This window comes from Corvus moneduloides, chromosome 2 (genome assembly GCF_009650955.1).
Source record: "Corvus moneduloides isolate bCorMon1 chromosome 2, bCorMon1.pri, whole genome shotgun sequence".
Classification (NCBI taxonomy): Eukaryota; Metazoa; Chordata; class Aves; order Passeriformes; family Corvidae; genus Corvus; species Corvus moneduloides.
Genome location: NC_045477.1, coordinates 110,090,309 through 110,108,972, shown reverse-complemented (window position 1 = coordinate 110,108,972; position 18,664 = coordinate 110,090,309). Strand labels below are relative to the sequence as shown.

General features: G+C 42.9%; 1 protein-coding gene and 1 long non-coding RNA gene across 3 annotated transcripts in view; one reads left to right on the top strand and one right to left on the bottom strand.

Annotated features, from left to right (window-relative positions):
* Positions 1 to 2,079: 2,079 nt before the first annotated feature.
* PRDX4 (peroxiredoxin 4) lies at positions 2,080 to 10,243 on the bottom strand. 2 transcript variants are annotated; one of them, XM_032100831.1, is made up of 8 exons: positions 10,001 to 10,243; positions 8,117 to 8,234; positions 7,043 to 7,159; positions 6,361 to 6,483; positions 5,650 to 5,780; positions 4,022 to 4,056; positions 2,768 to 2,814; positions 2,080 to 2,444 (listed from the first exon to the last, which is right to left on the bottom strand). In XM_032100831.1, the coding sequence occupies exons 1-8, from the start codon at positions 10,215 to 10,217 to the stop codon at positions 2,441 to 2,443; spliced, it is 792 nt and encodes a 263-aa protein (XP_031956722.1). In that variant the 5' UTR covers positions 10,218 to 10,243; the 3' UTR covers positions 2,080 to 2,440. The 2 variants fall into 2 exon arrangements, with proteins under 2 accessions (XP_031956722.1, XP_031956721.1); XM_032100830.1 differs by lacking the exon at positions 2,768 to 2,814 and having other exon boundaries at positions 2,321 to 2,444.
* LOC116440260 overlaps positions 9,558 to 18,664 on the top strand; it is an 88,656-nt gene continuing 79,549 nt past the window's right edge. The window contains exon 1 of the long non-coding RNA XR_004238513.1: positions 9,558 to 9,742. This is a non-coding gene — a long non-coding RNA (uncharacterized LOC116440260). The remainder of the gene's footprint in view (positions 9,743 to 18,664) is intronic.

Genomic DNA, 18,664 nt, shown 5'->3' with positions numbered 1-18,664 from the left:
AAGTTGGCGCAGCTATGCTCTGGGACCTAAATTTGCAATGGACAAAGCATGCAGATGGCCCCGGTTTTCTTCAGTCACTAAGTGTTCTCAGTGCTGTTTTCTGTTCTTGGCTCAGTCTCTACAGCTTTTGACAGCTGCTGTAGTGGTGCAGACTGTGCTCCAGTGCTACACCCTGTGCCTTTGTTGCTGTAACTCACTGCTCACTGGGCTCTGCAAGGAGCCCTGGGCTGGGTGGAGTGTGTTCAACACGTGGCTGGTACCTCACCTGCGTCTGTATCAGGTGTCACTGTCTGGCTCAGTGCCACTGAGGTTCCTGCAGCTGGGAGAGCATCAGGTGTGACTGAGAGCCACCTGGCTGGAGAGGTGGGCAAGGCCTCTGGGGAGCAGGGCACAGGCACCATTTCTAAAGGGGGCACAAGTGTTGTATTTGTTTTGTGCCTTGGGCTGCTGATGAATATCTGTGTAATAGCTGGGCCCACATTTGCCATGCTGCAGTGGCTTGGAGTTATCTGAACATTCTGTGTGTTGCTCTTGGTGCTTCAGGGTGAGTAAAACTCAAGGTGATTAACATCCTAGTCATGTGAGAAAGCACCTCTCTATATGCTGCCCTCTGGTCTTTGCCATCACAGGCTGGATCAGCACGTTAGCAGCCTTTGGGGTTTGGCATTGATCCCGTTCTGCCTCTTACCATCTAGATGGGATGAGGGACTCCTTCTTTCCCCAGACTGTTGCAGTGGGGATCCTGCAACACGCATATATCAAACCAGGAGTCCCGTGGAAAGGAAATATATATTGACAGACAGATTCTTGATAGCTGTTTCAGAGAGATGTTTATTTCTCCAGCCGCATGGCCGGAGCTCTGCCCAGGAACTGTTCCAGTCACGGGACCAAGGGTCCTTCTGCCCGCGCAGGGAACACAAACCAACCAATGGGAACGAGGCTGAGCAGGGGCAGGGAAGCCCCGTGTCTGTGCCCTCAGGGCCCCTCTCCCAGGGCTACACGGCGGGGGAGGGACCCCAACACCAGACCTCACAGGGACAGGGAGGTGGAAGCTCAGTAGAGCTCTGCTTGCTCTGGCTGTGGTTCCCGTCTGCCTGTGGCATGGGCGTAGGTCTTACTTGTAACAGAGCTGAAGTGAAGCAGCCTCTTGTGCTCTGTGTCTGCAGTGACTAACACAGAGAGCTGCTCAATACTCAACCAAGTCCACAAAATATGTAACTTCACAGTGCAAATCCAACTCCTGGCCTGGTTCTACAGAACTGTAGTGAAGTGTCTGTATATAGGGCAGAGAATTGTATGGTCTGGTGAGGGAAGGGGAACTGAGTTCTCAGGCATGTGGGATCCAACTGAGAGTAATAATGTTAGTGGTACAGATTGGAGCACGAAGGTGCTGGTCACCTTTTCAAGACTGGTGAAAAGCTGACATATGTTTCAGTTGCTGTTTTTCCAGTTGCACAGACTCTACAATACCATGTCAAAAAGAGGAAGAGGTAGGAAGAAGCAAGATGACATCCTTAGGAAAGGGTTCTCCAGTGCACACAAGTATGTCTTACATGGGGACGTTCTTTTCCCTTGGAAGAAGAAATCCACGTCCATCAGCCACAAAGTTTCCTTTGATCACATGCCAGTACTTATCTTGGGAAAGACTACAACTACTCCCTTAAAAGTGGGAGCCACAGTTAATGAGTGGATTGGCATAGGACACTGTCCACCACATCCGTTAACAGTGTAGGGACAGGGATCTAACTCAGGAAGTGTGAAGGAGAATCAATCTTATCAGCACATACACTACAAATTCGAGCATAGAAAAATTTACTGGTTCAGCCCTTGAATCAACATGAACCAGCAGAGCTGTGTTTTTCTCAGTGCAGATGTACTGATTTATATAGTATAGGGTATGTTCTTAGTAGTTGGAAAGATGTTTTCAAGCTTTACACAGACTGGAAATTTAATTCAGCAACTGTAACTTATTCCTGGCTTTGAGGTTACTGCTATTGACTCTGGACTACAGACAAATGTACCATAACCAAGTGGCCCTTTTCTAGCTGTAGTTTCTACACTCAAGGAAAACACACAAGATTTTTGCAGAAATTAAGAAATATATTAATAGCAAAAGTCATGAATCTAAGTCCAAGATGTTAAGAGAAGTGAATTTGGGGAAGACTGAGCATCTAAACAAACCCTAAAGAGAAAACATGTATTTCATAAGAATATGCTCTAGTAACTAACAAGGTACCTGTGCTTCACACAGGTTAGACTTCTGTTTAAACGAGCCCTTCAATGTTTTACTGCTGTTAGATATTAATCAAACTCAAGAAAGTACCAAAATTAATGAAATTTTATTGGCAAAAATCAAGTTGAATGTGACCTATTTAGTTCAACAGATGCGAGCCTCAGTTTAGTTTATCAAAATACTTCAGTTTTCCAGCTGGATCTGGAATTATCTGTGCAAGAAAGAAAATGGAAATGTTAGTCAAAAACCAAAGCCACGAAAACACAACAAACTATAAAGCCAGAACAGCACAGCATTTCATAGTAGGATGCTACTGCCAACTCACTAGCAACACTGAAGAGTAATTTATCAGTTGATTTGGTACTAGATTACTGTTCATCTCTAAAGGTATGTAACAGCAGTAGCAGAGAGATTCAACTGATTGAGGCATGAGAGAGTGCAGCCTACCAAAGGAAGAATTTTGACAGCTTGCCCCAAAAGCAAGGTATTTTGATAAATTAATGTCTTTAATCTAGAGGTTTAGAATTTACTTACAGTTCTTCCCTTGGCCACCACACTCTCATGGCTTCCTCTGGTTTGATCTAATTAAATCAAACACATTTAGAAGGCATGACTACATCTTTGAGAAAGGCTTTTTCATCTACTCTGCTATTATCTGCATCTTTTGCACAGAGGAGATGGAGAATGCTTATGTATTGCTTTAGATTATTAAATTGGCAGTATTGGAGCTGTTACTATCAGCATTTTAAGACTGTTTTTTAGAAAGTATGTTAATGCCATTGTTATCTAGGTAATCCTACTTATGGAGGGCAGAAGTTTTCAGTACCAAAATACAAATGTTAGGCCAGCCAGCCCTCTTTCATTTTACAATCTTAATATCCAGCTTTCCCCACTATGACACTCCTCTGCCAGCTTGAAAAAATTGATTCCCAGCCTCCAGTCATCCTGGGACGTTTTTCTCATCCAGCAAGGAAACATGGTTTAACATTCCACTGTTTTTTACCATCAAGTATAATGCTCACTAACTCTGCTTAGAGGCTTCTGGGACCTGGTTTTTGTTGAGCCAGCTCATTAACAACAGTGCTCTGTCATCACCAGATTGTTCAGAAGGAAGCCACATGCTCAAATAAATGATAGTGATCTCATCTGAGCGAGGCAGCTCAGACCTCTGGTGAAAGTTTCATTATTCTGCTGAGGCTCACCCTGGGCCAGGGAACACAAACAAGTTCAATGGGTGTTTATCTGAACTCTGGCTCCTCTGCCTGCAGTCACATGGAGCCCAGGAGTAACAAAGAAGGGAGGGCAATTGCACAGCAAAACAGTGCTCCCTGCTGGAGTGCTGATAATGGCACTGGCTCTGGCACATACGACAGCAGCCTGGCAACTTCTATCTTTCTTTTTTTTGAGTAGCGCTCAGGATCTGCACTAAGAAACAACTCCACCAAGAATTTATATGGACAAGTAACCAAGAAGATATAACTACCTCAGGAGTTTCCTACTTTCCCTCATCAGGTGTTAACAGGAAGAAAGTTCTTGATCACAAACTCACTGGTGATCAAGTGAATTTTGTTCACACACCAGGAGTTTGAAACAACTGGAACATGTCTACTGTGATGGAAACAAGCCCCTAATGAAATCAATAGTAATTCAAAAGATGTAACTTTAATAATGTGAGATTAATCACATGTTCTCATTGAAAGTTGCTAAGATTTTGGATTTGGTTTTAGTAGAAATGATGACTGAGTGCTTGTTGGTAGTACATGCCTGTTAATATAAACAGTGACTTACTGTTTCACTGCCAGGTTTCCAACCAGCAGGGCAAACTGAAAAAAAAAAAAAAGGGACAAAGCTGAAGTATATTTACACACACTGACTTTTGTGTGCTTAAGATTCTCTTTCTGACCATGAAGTAAAACACCATGAAGTAAGTGTCACATGTCAATATCTGAAACTATTAAATGTGCAGTTTTCTTTACACGTGGGATGGTGACCTAACAGTTTATACCTGACACAACCTACCACTTATGTTACCTGAAAACTGCAGACCTCTGGATGGATGCCTATAACTTAGTTTAATTCTTGTGCCCTTCTACAAGAAGTATTGGCAAGGCAGTGTCTGAGAATCAACACCTCTTCTAGTAAAACCAGAAGTTTTCTACTAAAATTCAGGTGACTACCCAGAGACCTACCTTTCTTTCTTTAAAACCAAAACTAGGGGAATTTTTTACTAAAGAAATCAGTTCAAAGATTCCACAAGAGACTGATTTTATTTTTAGCCTTGCTTAGGAGCAAAGGGACCACAGCATGTGCTTACCATGCAGTGTGGCTGGGGGCCCTGGGACCACGTGTACAGCTGCATATTCTGGAGTAAAGCTCCCATCTGTTCAGAGCTCTCCCTCTGAGGTTTCATTCCAAGTAGTTATGCCACATTACACTGCTTTAAGATATGCTGACAGACAAAATGCCTCAAATGCTAGTAGGAATTGTGGAGAACTGTTATTCTGCGCAAAGAAACCAACGAGGCATCTACAGAGGCTCTCCTCAACATTCACATAAAAGCTAGGAAAAAATGTGGTATTCTGGAAACACTGCAAATCAACATTCTGTAAGATGGCTTTGTAACTAAATGTGGATAAATTTCCTTAGATGTGCATAGCCTAAGTATCAGCATCTATCTTTTCAAGTCTGTACAGCACAGCAGAATAATGAGTTGTATCTTCATATAAAGGTACTTTAGAATGCCTGGTGACATTGAGTTGAACTGGCAGTTAAGCTGCTGAACATGTATTCATATTTGAACAAATCTTCAAATAAATTATTTAAAGAAATGTGAAAAGTTCACCCTATGCTTGAACTGGAGGAATAACAATTTTTGATACAAAGTAATGATCTGAAGAGAGTAAAACTTCTTTGTTGGGGAAAGATGATCACATAGCACTTACAAAGAAGACACAAGTATAAATGGTGCTATAATTTCCACAGTATACCCATGTATCTTGACATGAAACACAATCAATTACTTGTCACAGCTCCTCAATGAATGGCACAGGACAAAGATGGCCTGCATCTCCATTACTTTAGTATGTAAAACTGTACTGAAATATTTGGCCTCATTCTTCACAGCCTCTTATTTTGCACAGGTTTATGCTTGTGACACATGGTACCCAATGCCAAAATTCACACTAAGGAATGCTTTATGCTCTCATTCTCGTGGATGTGAAGCAAAATGTAAATTACTATTCTAGAAACAGCCTAAGGACCTGGGACTACAGAATTAAGCAGGGCAATCAAACCACTTCAGTCACTGCATGAGGCCAGTCCTTAATGCTACAGAGCATCTTTCCTCCAAAAAGCTACAAATACAGCTTCCAGGCTAAGTAAAACAATCTTCAATATGGCAATATCTAAAAGAGCACCTTCTCCATGTTTGTCTGTGTACTGGAATGCTTGTACTAAACGAAGTGTTTCATCCACTGATCTCCCAACAGGAAGGTCATTCATTGTGATTTGTCGAAGGATTCTCTTATTGTCAATAATGAAAAGGCCTCTGTGGGGAAAAAAAAGTGTGTGTGTTAGGAAACAGAATTAATGATAGCGTTGTTTTTATGCACTGTTTTATGTCTGCTGGATGGGAGGAATTTGATCTTTGCAAACACCATACAGCACCCACCACCAATAACCTACTATTCTTTACCTGGGTATCACATGACATGAGCTGAGCTAAAGCTAAAAACCAAAAAGGGATACTTCTTTGCAGAACATAAAACTAAGCTTTGACAGGTCCTGCCAGGGTATGTGCAGATGCTATGGCATTACAGGGATCCCAAAAGACACTATTCAGTTTTTGGCAAACATACCTCTTTAGGTAACCTTAGTCTTGACTCCACTTGGACTTGGGAGGTCCCTGAGCAACTGTAGTTCTGGTGAATCCTGCATATTTGCCCTGCCTTGACCCCTCTTCTGACTCATTATGACTATATTTTTTGGTATTCTTCAATATTTGTTGCTTGCTATGAATCCCGAAGTAAAATCTGCTCTCAAAGAAAAATTTCAAATGCTTCTTTAAATATAAAGCATTAAGAATTACCCCAGCAAAAACCCAAGTGAACTGCGATCCAGTAAAATACCTAAGTGTATGTCCTTGATCTTCCAGATACACTCCATAATCCTTTGAAATCTGGTGTGTCAGATCAGAAAGAAGGGGAATCTTCATTGGTCCAAGTCCTCCTTGCTTACGGGGAGTATTAATCCTTTGAAGGAAAGGAAATATAGATGTATTTCTCATACAGATTTAAAGTCCCTACACAAGTCAGAAATCACAAACCAGATCAGTATGGACAGAAGGATTTAGTGCAAGTGACGTTTTTTCTGTTCTGCACACAAAGGAGATGAACAGTATTTGTGGCTTGAACAGAATGTTCAGTAGATCTTTCATAGGTTTTGTCCGTATCTGTTAATGATGACCTCTTTCTTATCAGTCACATTTGCTTTATGCCAACATGCTCATGAACTGGGACAATGTGAAGCATTTACTGATAGTTTCATTGTTTTGTATTTTCTTTTTGTATTTGTACTATTTTTTGGACTGAGACATGACATATTGCAAGCAATACACATGAAACAAGCTTCAAAAATAAAGGTACTTTCACACACTGGGGTTAAAATTTATTTTAAACATTTGTGTCAAGAGCATCACACTTTCACACATTATGATATAGCTACACAGGCTAAAAATCTGGGGAGTACCGTTCTTCAGCTAAGACTGAACCATGAACAATGTTTAGTGAAAGACAAGAGGAAGATACGTACCATGCTAAGTGAGTGAATTTGGAGTCCACAGAACATGCTACTACTTCGGTATTTATTGCTCTGAATTCTTCAATTCGGTCACTGAAGGCGATTATCTCAGTTGGACAGACAAACGTACTAGAAAATTTAAGACAAGATAGAAGTCAAAATTTCATGAGAAAGCCAGTAAATTCTCTGCTTAACTTAAAATGGTGGATTTATCATAAATTATTTCAGCTTTTGCTTATTTTTATTGCTTCTTCAAGTATTTAACCAAAATGCTGCCTGACAAATCCTCCACCCTCAGACTCCAGCTTAGCTACAAATGGATTATTTCTGAAGACTATAAATCTACAATTATCTTACAATCTGGATTCAGAGTTTTTACAGTGACTTTCTTTTAGATTTTATGAATATTAACTGTCTGAATTTAAGCACGATAAGCCAAATTTTTCAGAGAATCATAGTATAATTTGTTGCTACTGAGTATGTCTGCAAGTTTTAACTAATTTGTCTTCAACTTTTTGTACTACAGAAGAACTGAAGTGATAAAGCTAATCATGTTAAAATATTAAAGCAGTTATGCATCTTCATTTTGTGGAAAAGAATGGGACTGTGCCTTAGAAAGCAGAGATGTTTTCACTCAATCAGTGAAGTTACTGCATTCTAAATAAAGGAGGTTAATGTTAAATGCTCTTAGGATGTTACAGGATGAGCTTAAAGGGAAAATGCCACCTCTTGGATAGACACACTCTAGAAAATATAGTTGGGATGCTGTCTTCTATTTGCAGCACTGATTTACAGCATGAAACAGAACACAGAAGCTGCCTAACTGGGGAACTACGAAGTTGTTTTTTTTGTGTGGAGACACAAATTAGTGGACACAGTTATTAGGACAAAGACTGTGTTGCAATTTTACCAATGCATGATGAGAAAACAAATGCAAATAATACATTTTCTTCTGTCACTCCTTTCTTCTCTCCCAAATTCTTACCAAACAAAAATACAAGACCTCAAAAAAAGAGAAGAATTAATGAATTACGAATCTAGTGTAGCTGCACTCAGTCTTGGTATGTCTACAGTGCTCTTACTTACAAGTCCAGAGGATAGAAGAAGAAGACAAGATATTTTCCTTCATAATCTGTTAATTTCAGCTCTTTAAACTCTCCATTAATGACTGCTGTTCCCTCCCAGTAAGGTGCTGGCTTGGAGACTGAAATGCAAAGAATGTTCAATTAAAAGTCAGAATATGATACCCGTGTTCAAACCAAGCTGTCCAAGGACAGCTGTTCTTCCTTTTGCTTGAAAAACAACCTGCAGCACAGTTCCACAATGAAACTGCTTTACAGCTCTAAACAGGGGGTGCAGAATGATGAAGAAATGAAGGTTTTAGTACACATGGAAAGTAAATAATTTGACCAACTTGTGCTTGTACGTGAGCCCTGCTAACAACTGATAATCAAGGCCACACAAACCTTATCTGGGCCTCCTGAACAAACCATGTGTGCACTGCCAGCTCAAGGCACCTGCTAGACTGAAGGGGAAGCTGTTCAATACTTCAGGTACCCACACTGTTTTGTTAGGAATAGCTGTTGTGAACCAGAGGGATAAGATAGCTCAAATTCACGTTGCTCCTTTTTAGCCATGGGAGTTCTGGTCCACAAAAAATACACGCCACAACATGTTTAGAGACAAATGCCTAAAAATGCAACATATGTTTATTAAATTACAGCTCCTAAGCAAATTGAAGACAGCTGTGCTTTAAAAAAATATCCAGTTGAAATGCATGAAATAAATTTACTATTCCTATCAGAAGAGATTAACCTTGAATTTAAAATATTAAAAATTAATCTGCCAGGTACTATTTTCATAGCAATGTGAATTGTGAGACAAAAGACAGCGTATGCTGGAGTTACCAGGTGATCTCTATACATGTCAAGGACATTGACACACATCTCCAGGAAATTAGGGAAAAGCTTCTGAGAAAAATATGTGGAATCTTAAATATTATCTGGATGGCGCCTGCATTGTTTGGCTCTCCTGTTCTTAGGACAGCCCACAGCAGCAGAATATAGTCAGTGAGGATGTATAACAAGGACCTTCAGTTTAGGAGGGAGAAGGAAAAGATATTAAACAAAATACTGCATGTTTGGACCCCCTTCTAAATTAAGGTAATTGTTTTTGCAGTTATAAACACCCGTCTGTAATAACTGACATAGCAAAGGGAGAAAAAACCCAAAAAATGTTGGTTACAAATATCTTGGCTGCTTTTTTTTTTTTTTTTTTTAACATCTGCTTGCAAACGTTTAAAACAGAACGTACACCCTGGCTCAGTAAAGGAAAAGGATGTTCAAGCTGTACATTCTCACAGGGAAGATAATTTTTGTGTGATCTTTCTGTACTCTCTGTCCTGCAGAATGGGACTTGGGAGCAGGTATCCCTGAACATCTCACTGCGGCGCGATTTACGGTGTTTGCCCCCAGGTCTGTCATATAAAGCCTTTAAATCACAACAGAGCAGAGGCACGAAAGCCAGTGCCAAACCCAGCGCGGTGACAGCGGGTTACAGACGTGCCCGTTCATTGTTTCTGACCGCGGCGTGAGCACAAAACATTCCTGTGTATGCCTTAAAGCGCTTCCCTGAACTCGTTCGCCATTTCTGCAACCAGAGACCTTGCTGGACGCCCGTGAGACGGCGGCGGGGACCACGATGGAAACGCAGGTCTGGAAGGGGCTGGCGGGGCCGGTCCGCCCGCCCCTCCCCTGCCTGCCGAGGCCTCCCCAGAGGCCGCACGCAGAGCCGGCGTGGGGTGGGGTGGGGAAGGGAAGGGAAGGGAAGGGAAGGGAAGGGAAGGGAAGGGATCGGGAGCCCCCGCGCACTCCGCCTGACGTGGCGCTGCCGCCGCCCCCTCCGCCCCGCAGCCCGGAGGCGCACTGCGGGCACATCCCCGCGCCGGCCCCATCCCCGCCCGGCACTCACTCTTGGCCTGGCTGAGGTGCAGCGAGTGGTCGGAGACGGGCAGCCGAGCCGCCTCCCCGGGGTACACCTGCCCGCCCGCGTAGTAATGGCACTGCTCGTCCCCGCGCTGCCGCGCCGGGCGCGGCTCCTCCGCCTCCGCTTCGCCTCCCAGCGCCGCCGCCACCAGGAGCAGCAGCAGCGCCTGGCGCCGCACCCCGGCCCCGCCGGCCGCCTCCATGTCCCGCCGAGCGACTGCACGTCCCCGCGGCGCGGCGAGGGGCGGCGGCGGCGGCGGGGAGGAGCTTGGTCCGCACACGCTCCCGCCGCATGGCCTGGCCTGGCCGGGGCTCGGGGAGGCGGGCGCGGGGAGCTGTGTGCTTCCCCCGGGCCCGGCACAGCCACCCCGGGGCACAGCACGGCCACCCCGGGTCCGGCATAGGAACCCCAGCCCGGCACAGCGACCCCCGCCCGTCACGGGAACCCCAGCCCGGCACAGTCGCCCCGGGCCCTGTTCCCTCCGTGGGACCGGGCGCTGAGCCCGGGCAGTGCCGGCGGGGCTCGGCCTCGGAGGAGACGGGAATTGTGTATGTGTGTAGAGAAAGAGGGGAAAAATACACGTGTGTATGGAGAGAGAGCGCGCACGTATCTGGAGTGTGTGATCGCAGAAGGAAGCTATCAGCGTGAGAGGCTTCCCATCTGCTATCATCTCTCTTATCTGTGGCAGCGTGGGTTCTGTGGGCAGGGCATCACTCGCGGTCATACCCAGCTATGCCAAGTGCAGCTTGTGCGTTCTGGCCTCATGAATACAGGAAATGCGAAAAAGGGCACTGCCTCAGGCTCAAAATCTTGAATTGTTGCCAGGTGGGCTGAATGGGCTCCATGTGGTGCACGTGGTGGATGTGTAAGAGTGTGGTTTGACAGAAATGAAACACTAAGTGCTTTAATTCATTAAATCACAAAATGGTTTGGTTGGAAGGGACCTTTAAAGATAATCTATTCTAATACCCCTGCAGTGGCAGGGTCATTTTCAACTAGATCAGGTTGCTCAGAGCCTTATCCAGCCTGACCTTGAATGTTTCCAGGGTTGGGGCATCCACCAGCTCTCTGGTCAACCTGTGCCAGTGTTTTGCCGCCCTTACTGTAAAACATGTCATCTTTACATTTAGTCTTAATGTACTGTTTTGTAGTTTAAAACCATTACTCCTTGTCTTATCACAACAGGCCCTACTAAAAAGTCTGTCCCCATCCTTCTTATAAGCCCCCTTTAGGTACTGGAAGGCTGCTCTAAGGTCTCCCCAGAGCCTTCTCCAGGCTGAACAACTTCAGCGCTTACAGAGGAGATGCTCCAACGCTGTGATCATCTCTGTGACCCAGATGCCTTTGTTCAAGTTTGCCTTGTGAGAGATCATTTTTCCCAGTGCTGAGTAGATTGTGGTTCATATCACAAAACAGTTACATATTTATCACAGATAAGGATAGATAGAATGTAATTCCACAGTGCATTTAATAACAAGATTTTGGAGACAGTAACTAGGCTGTGACAAGCAGTTGGTAAGGCTTTGCAGCACAATTTCTGGTTGAACTAGGCATACCTATTGGACTGGGACAGGTTAGGTCATCTGTTAAGTGTATCAATTAAATTGTACCCAGGGCCCTTAAAAATTAAGGTGTGAGAGAGCTGGAGCTGTCCCTTATCAAAAGTGTTGACTTTTTGTGTTTTGAGCACTGTGGATGCCATTCTTTGGGAAAACTGGTGGTCCAGTAAAAGTTTTACTCCAGACTGACAGTGTCAGGAATGTCTGCAGTGCACCCTGTCTCTGCAGATGATTTGTGATAAATGTACCTTCAGGATAGTGTGGTACCTGTGTCAGAATGGACAGCACAATTTCTCTCCTTTTTTTTTTTTTTTTAAATGATACAGAACAGGCATGTAAAGAGCAGAGGCAAAAGAGGATCCTGAGTTGAGGGTCATTTTCGAAGAAGAAAGGCTCTGTATAAGAAGAAAAGGATTAGCAAGGCACCTGTGATTATATGTTGTGTCTTGAAAAAATCCTACTATTTTTGTGGTTTCCTGCAGCAGATTTCAATCTTTAAAAAGATACTTCACAAAATTAAATTCACAGGAGCGGGAGAAACAAGATCTTGCAGTCATGCTTGTACTTCTTAGCCTATGATTTTAGTGTTCCTTTCTCCCAAAGCTCTGACTTCTCTCCAGAAGGGTCTCCTTTCCCATCTCTTCTGGTATTGGCATTCAAGTTCCAGTCTAGGTTCTACAAGTTAGGGTCATGCTGTTCATATCCTTACTGCCACAGTAATAATCTTATTTGGATATGTTTGCCCACCTGAAGGAAGGGATTGACGATTACTGAGGATCAGAAGGGTAAGGCTCTGGAACAGCCCTCTGATGAGTACAGGAGCAAAACACCTGCATATTTACTGGACTTGATCAGCATGCGTGGAGTTATAAAAAAGTTGTATTAAATGTCTGCCTACAGGGGAAATGGACTTGATGACACATGAGATCCCCTTGTCCTGTTTTTTTCACAGGGAGTTGGTGGTGGCCATTCTCTGATTATACCTCCCAAAGTGTTGAAAGCAGGATAAAACCTGTTCCTTTCTTTGCTGCTGTTAGAGTTTGACACCCCACCCCTATCAAGGTCGTGTCATTAAAAGGAGGATGAAGAAAACCTGTTTGCTCATGTTAAGCACTGTGGCTGTGGTGGAAAAAAACAATTAAACAATCTTTGTACTCCCACTGATCTTGGAATCAGACAAGTTTTACATTTAAGCTTGCTAAAATGTGTTGAGAGATTACTGTCTTACATGATCCAACTCTAGTAGCACCGAATTTAATACCAAGCTTTCCTCAATCTCACTGCTCATAAGAAAAGTGACAGTGATGGCCTCTGTGTGTTCACAGAGAAAGTTATTTTGGTCGGCCCTGCTCTTCTCTTTGTGGTGGTGTTTTGAGCTGTAGGAAATGGCAGTGATTTGAGAGGTAGACATACAGAGAAGTTGAAAAAAAAAGAGCAGTTGCAAGGTATGCACTTTGCATAATGTTAACATCCCTCAGTTGAAAGATATTCCGGCATACCTCTAAATGAGAGAGAAAACCAGTAGAATCAATGCAGTAAAAATAGCAAAAAAGCAGGCCTCTTGTGAGTGGAGAAAATGCTGAAGGACAAAAACGAGTTTTATCTGCAGAATAGAATGTTAGTTTAATAGCGCTAATTTGAGCTTCACATGTGATTAAGTCTATATAGGCATGGAACAGAGTTCAAAAGAGCACCAAGAAAGACTTCCTGGGTGATGCTGTACTCTCAAGACTTCTGCAAGTGATTAAAAAAAGAAAAATTTCATAAATGGAATCCAAGATGAAGTCCAAATGTATATCACTCTTCAGTGTCTAAATGGAGATGGGCAGTCTTCTTTTTTTTTCCCCAGTGATGAAATATTTGAACTGAATGCTGATTTTTGTGTTTAAATTGGTGATATTAAGCAATGCTGTTAAAGTGTGATAAGAGAAACACTGCTACATTCATCTTGTGATACAGCTCTTCTGAAGCTGGTAGGGCTTACCATTATGTAAAGGGAAATTTCTTAAATCCTTCCTTTCCCCCATTGTGCTGCAGGCAGCATTCCTCATGTCCTGCCATATCCAGGCCCACAAAGATGGGTCAGTTTTGGCAAAGGGCTTGATGGTGGCACTAAAGTTCTGTAAGCAGGGAGTGATTTAGGCTACTAAGCAGTTTAGAAGTGGTTATGGAGGTTCTGTGTGGTAATAAAATACCTCACTGCAATTTAAATGACCGAACATAAAAATATCTTGGAAAAATTAGTGTAATATATTGTAGCAAGATACCTGTCACCATTTCCTGGAACAGATGGAGCAGATGTTCAATATTGTGCTGGTGAAACTAGCAATTGGTTTTATCCTCCTCATGGTTTACAGGGACATTTTAACAAATATATTGCTTGTCATGCATGACAAAAAATCTATAGCGTAGGAAACTTTGCCGGAGAAAGGAGGGTAGAAAGCATCTGTTTTGTGAGAGGGATTGGACTGGAACAGAATGACCATAATTAAAATTACCAATTAGAGAAGACTTCTTCTCTTTGACTCTTACTAAGGCCAGACTGGTGGGGTCAGCTCTGTGTGTGCTTACTGCAAAGGGGGCTTGAAGAGAAAGTATATCTGGCTGAGGAGTGCTGCATGGTGCCATTTGCTTTAATTGGAGCTGCATCCTGACTTCTGACTGCTGCTTGTGTTGTCAGCTTGTGGAAGCAGTATGGCTGAATAAATATAAACATAGACCTTGTAAAATCTGCCACGTTGTACTATAGAAGCATCATAGATATGTTCATTCCTGCAGCCTACCTCTGGGGAATGCATTAGTGTTTGGAGAGGAATTCATGTTTTTCCTCTGCAAACCCACCTGCCGTAGAAAAGTTCTGCTTCATTTCTTTCCCTTTCTCCTCTGACTCTGCTTCTTATGTCATTGGTGTCAGAAACCCTGCAGGGCCTGTGTGATAGGAAAAGGACAGAGCACGTTACTGATGTGTTTGACTGAGCATGGCAAAAAAGGGTGGTTTGTACTGCTAGTCACCGGGTGAGGGGGGAGTATGGTTTCTAAAGCTCCTGTTCCAAGCTTTCTTCTGTCTCTGTAGGTGCTGACAGAATCTACAAGTTTGTGAATATAAACAAACATTGTGAAACCAGCTTCTTGAGTTGATAAGTCATGTAGTCCTTGCAGGGCCTCATCAGTTTTCCTTTGGCTATCACCTGGGGGTGGGTTACAAGTGTGTTTATGCTCTCCCTTTTTTTTTTTTTTTCCCTTTAACAAGCATGTATTCAAAGAAAGTGCCCAAAACATCTCTGTGCACTAGCACAATTTTTGGACAGTTGTACTGACAAGTGAGGACTGAGAAAGTCAGTGCTGAACAGCACCTGTTAGACATATGCTGTTCTCTGCAAGTCAGTGAACTGTGAAGGACAGCACTGGAAAACCAATGCTGGCTGTCTTGGACGTGCCCTTGGCAGCATGCTGCTGCTGTGCCCTGAGACCATCACAGCCCGGAGCTTGCTACCCAAAATCACCTAGCCAGCTTTGTCTGGTGGTGCTGACCAAGAGAGACCTCTACCCACAGAACAGTAACCCCACTGTGTCAAGTGTAGCAATCTCCGTCAGGGACATTCACGGGGGTTCACAGGCTCCTGCCCTCGGGATCTCACCCTTGGATCTGCCTTCTCAGGTCTGAACTGAGCCTAGAGCACTCTGGTCCAAGCCTTGGGCTCAGTCAGCCTTTGGGAAAAGCAGAAGATTTGTCACCTCTCTGCTCAGACAAAAAGCAAAGCTGTGTCCTGCCCTTGCAGGTGTCTGAATCACAGCCTCATGGATGGAGAGAAACCCTCTGGCAACCGAATTCCATATTCTCTCAAACCAGAACAGAGACAGATGTTGCCAGTGTTTATTGGTGACAGCTGGGGGATGCCTCTTCTGTGGGTAGCCACTAAAGCCTTGCTCAGGCTTATGGGTGTGCTGTGTGCCTTGCATTTGGGCACTGAAGGGAAATGGAATGTTTAGCTGCTGTCAAAAAATAGATCCTACTGTCTGAAGCATGGGTGATCCCATGATCTGTGTAGGAGAGAAGGCCGCATTCCCAGGATAGTGGGAAAACATGGTCTTAAAACCTTCCAGCTCTTCTCCTTATGCTGGCCTGTCTGTGCCTCTTCACTTCTATCTTGAAAAGCTTTTTATATTATCTGTTTTCTAGCACTGTTTTATACCTAAATTTGCTTTTCTCTTCTTTTCGTACTTACAAAAGAGAAAAAATGGCTTGTAATGAGAAATATTCATGCACCTTGATGTGTCAGTAGCTTTTATATTGCTCACTAGATGGCAGTACGATGCTTGTTGTACCGATTGAAAGAACTGGAGTCCTCTGTTCTCAAAGTGTCTGAAATTTCCTGAAATCTGGGGATCTGGTATTTGCTTCTTTAAAATACAAGATTCACAGGTGTAGGAAATGCAAGTTGAAATCTGTATTCAATCCTCATAAACAACCCCAGTTCCTGTGAACTTGTTACAACAATCAGGCTTATATAATTTTTTCAGTAAAAAGTTTACACTATTGGGTAAACTCTGAGAGTGAAGATGCTGGTGATACCACAGTAGTCTCTTAAAAAGGACGGAAAAAACCCCCCAACCATACAAATCCTGGTGAAAGAGGTGAAAATTTGTAACAGAAAATGAGTTTTAACCTGGTCACTATAGAGTGCTGAAATCACTACTGGATTTTTGTTTCTGCTTCCAGTTTTGCTAGCTATGCACAGTTTTCTGGGAGTTTGGGTAGCATTCCGGAAAGCTATCATCTCTAACTAATCTGAGTGGAGTGCACAGGCCCTGCTTCTTCTCTGCTCTTTCAGAAATCTCTGTGCTCCATGTAGAACTGCTATAAATAAATGAAGACTTTACCTTTTTTATGGTAACATCCTCACCCATCCCAACTCAATTTTGCACATATTTCAGAGGTTCAACTATTTCAGCTTGCCCACTTGGTCTAATGCAAGGACCTAGAGGTTTCCTTGCAAAGCAAAATTTCTTAATAATTGGAGGGGAAATGGACCCAGTATTTGTGTTCCCCAGACCATAGGTATATGTCTTAAGTCTCCTATAGTTCACTCCAATAGTCTAATTTAGTATATAAGTTGTGTAGTAAACTGTAAATTACTTTGGGTTAATAGTAAACTCCCGTTAGAGTCAAAGCTCTTTTTCTGCTTTGATTTGTCAGCTTTCCAGGTGGCCTTTGTGCAAGAGTCAATATTTGATCTACCACAACTAATCTTGAAATCTAGTGTTGTTGTTTTCCCATGATTAAAGGAAAAAAAGCCCATGGTACATAGCTATGAGTTTTATTTATTATTGCCTGCTTACTCTTTTTTAGGAAAGGCATCATTCTTAGAAGTTTGGAAAAGTTTGCAAGTTTACTAATTCTTAAGTGAAAGCATAGGGATTTCAAGATACTGTAGGTATTATAGGTAGTACACTTGAAGTATACTACCTATGTGCAAAGCATTTATGAATTTATGCCTTACAGTCTCATTCACCATTACAGAATCAAAATATGGACGAAAATATTTAGAAAATACTTGCTACAGTCGGGTGCAGCTGCTTTTCTTTTTTCTGCTGCACCTGAAGCCTAAAATAAAGCACAGTGTGCAACTTGCACACTTAAATCATAATACAAGAGTGAGAACCAGACTACTACTACTGTTTTCTTCAGTATGCAGTCTAAAGTGATGAAAATGGGACTGGGTTGGTTCACACCATCATGTAATCTGAAAATAAAATAGCACTTCTGCATGAGCACAGTTAATGCTCCGTGTGCCATTCCAGGCATGACCCAAAGTCTGTCCCTGGACATAGGGTTGAATATATCTGAACCACTCCAGAACTGCAGCTGTCTTGTCAAAATTTGTGTCATCTCTGTCATTCACTGTGTGGGAGTTGCTGCTGAATAATGCCCCCTATTTTAAAAAAGATTTTAAAACTTTCTAAGATTTTGAGGATGGTAAGTATTGCTGAGATATATAGAATGATGTGTTGATCTTTTGCACAAGTAGCTGTTGCAAGGGATTATTCCTCAGGCCTACGCTTTGAAGTAGCTGCTGTGAGTAACTATTGACTGAGCTGAAGTTGCCAGTTAAGAAAGCTGATAACACAGAATAGCTGATGGAGCAGAGCTCCTCTCTTAGACCTGGGTGTTGATTTCTGAGATAAAATTTCTGCCAGATGGTATTTTTAATGGAAATGAAACAAGCAGCATTAAAAAAAACCAAACAACCCAAGAAGTCAGATTCTATATCTCCTGATCATCCTGTAGGAAAGCAGACTTCGAGGTTGTCTGCAACATTTGCTGCCATTTCTCAAAGGCCTGCCATGATGCTTTTTGTCCTGATGAGTCTGCAGCCACGTAACCAACAGACTGGAGCCTCTTAGTGTTTAGCAAGAAATAATTGATTTTAAAAATGCCTCATTAAAAATACCTGGCATAATCTTGATCATTTCATTTTTATTACCCATTTGGTCAGTTTTCTTACTAGAAAGCCATCCAGAAACTGTTGCGGCAAGTTGGCATTGATACTGAAAGGCTTGGCTGTGCCCTGAGCTTTGTGCTCTGCTCCTCCCCAGGCAGCAGCAGTGCACCTTGAGAGTCCCCTGCCTGCTGTACCTGCTGCCTGGACATGCTTGAGTAGGTCACCACAGCAAACCACTGTTTATATTTACCAAATTGTTTGTTAAGGGTCAGTAGTTCATTATAATCCCAAGCCACTTCATGTTTCAGTTCATTCCCATTCGCATCTTGGTGCTCCTGGGTGCTTCTGATAATGGCAGGAGAGCTGCTGTGGGATTGTTATTATGGAGGGAGGGATAGACTGTCACCAGTATGTCCTGCCTCACAGAGGGGTTTCTTTGAAAAATTGCAAATAAAGAGGAAGCAGAAGGCTCCAGGTGACAGAAGGTATAGCCTGGTCAGTAAATGCACTAAATCCTTCTGCAGCCATTCAGAGAAAACAAGTCTGTCCTGTCTGTAGCTACAGGGGCTGTCTGTTTTTCAGAAGCTATAAAGTTTTGCTTTTAGCCTGAACATTTGTGGTGTGAAGCCTGCTGTTGGTGACAGCAG

Coding starts and splice junctions, on each gene's coding strand:
- PRDX4 (XM_032100831.1), bottom strand. CDS start 10,217: ATGGAGGCGGCCGGCGGGGCCGGGGTGCGGCGCCAGGCGCTGCTGCTG. Junction 6,484..7,042: donor AAATTCACTCACTTAGCATG/GTACGTATCTTC, acceptor TTTCCTTCAAAG/GATTAATACTCCCCGTAAGC. Junction 5,781..6,360: donor GATCAAGGACATACACTTAG/GTATTTTACTGG, acceptor TTTTCCCCACAG/AGGCCTTTTCATTATTGACA.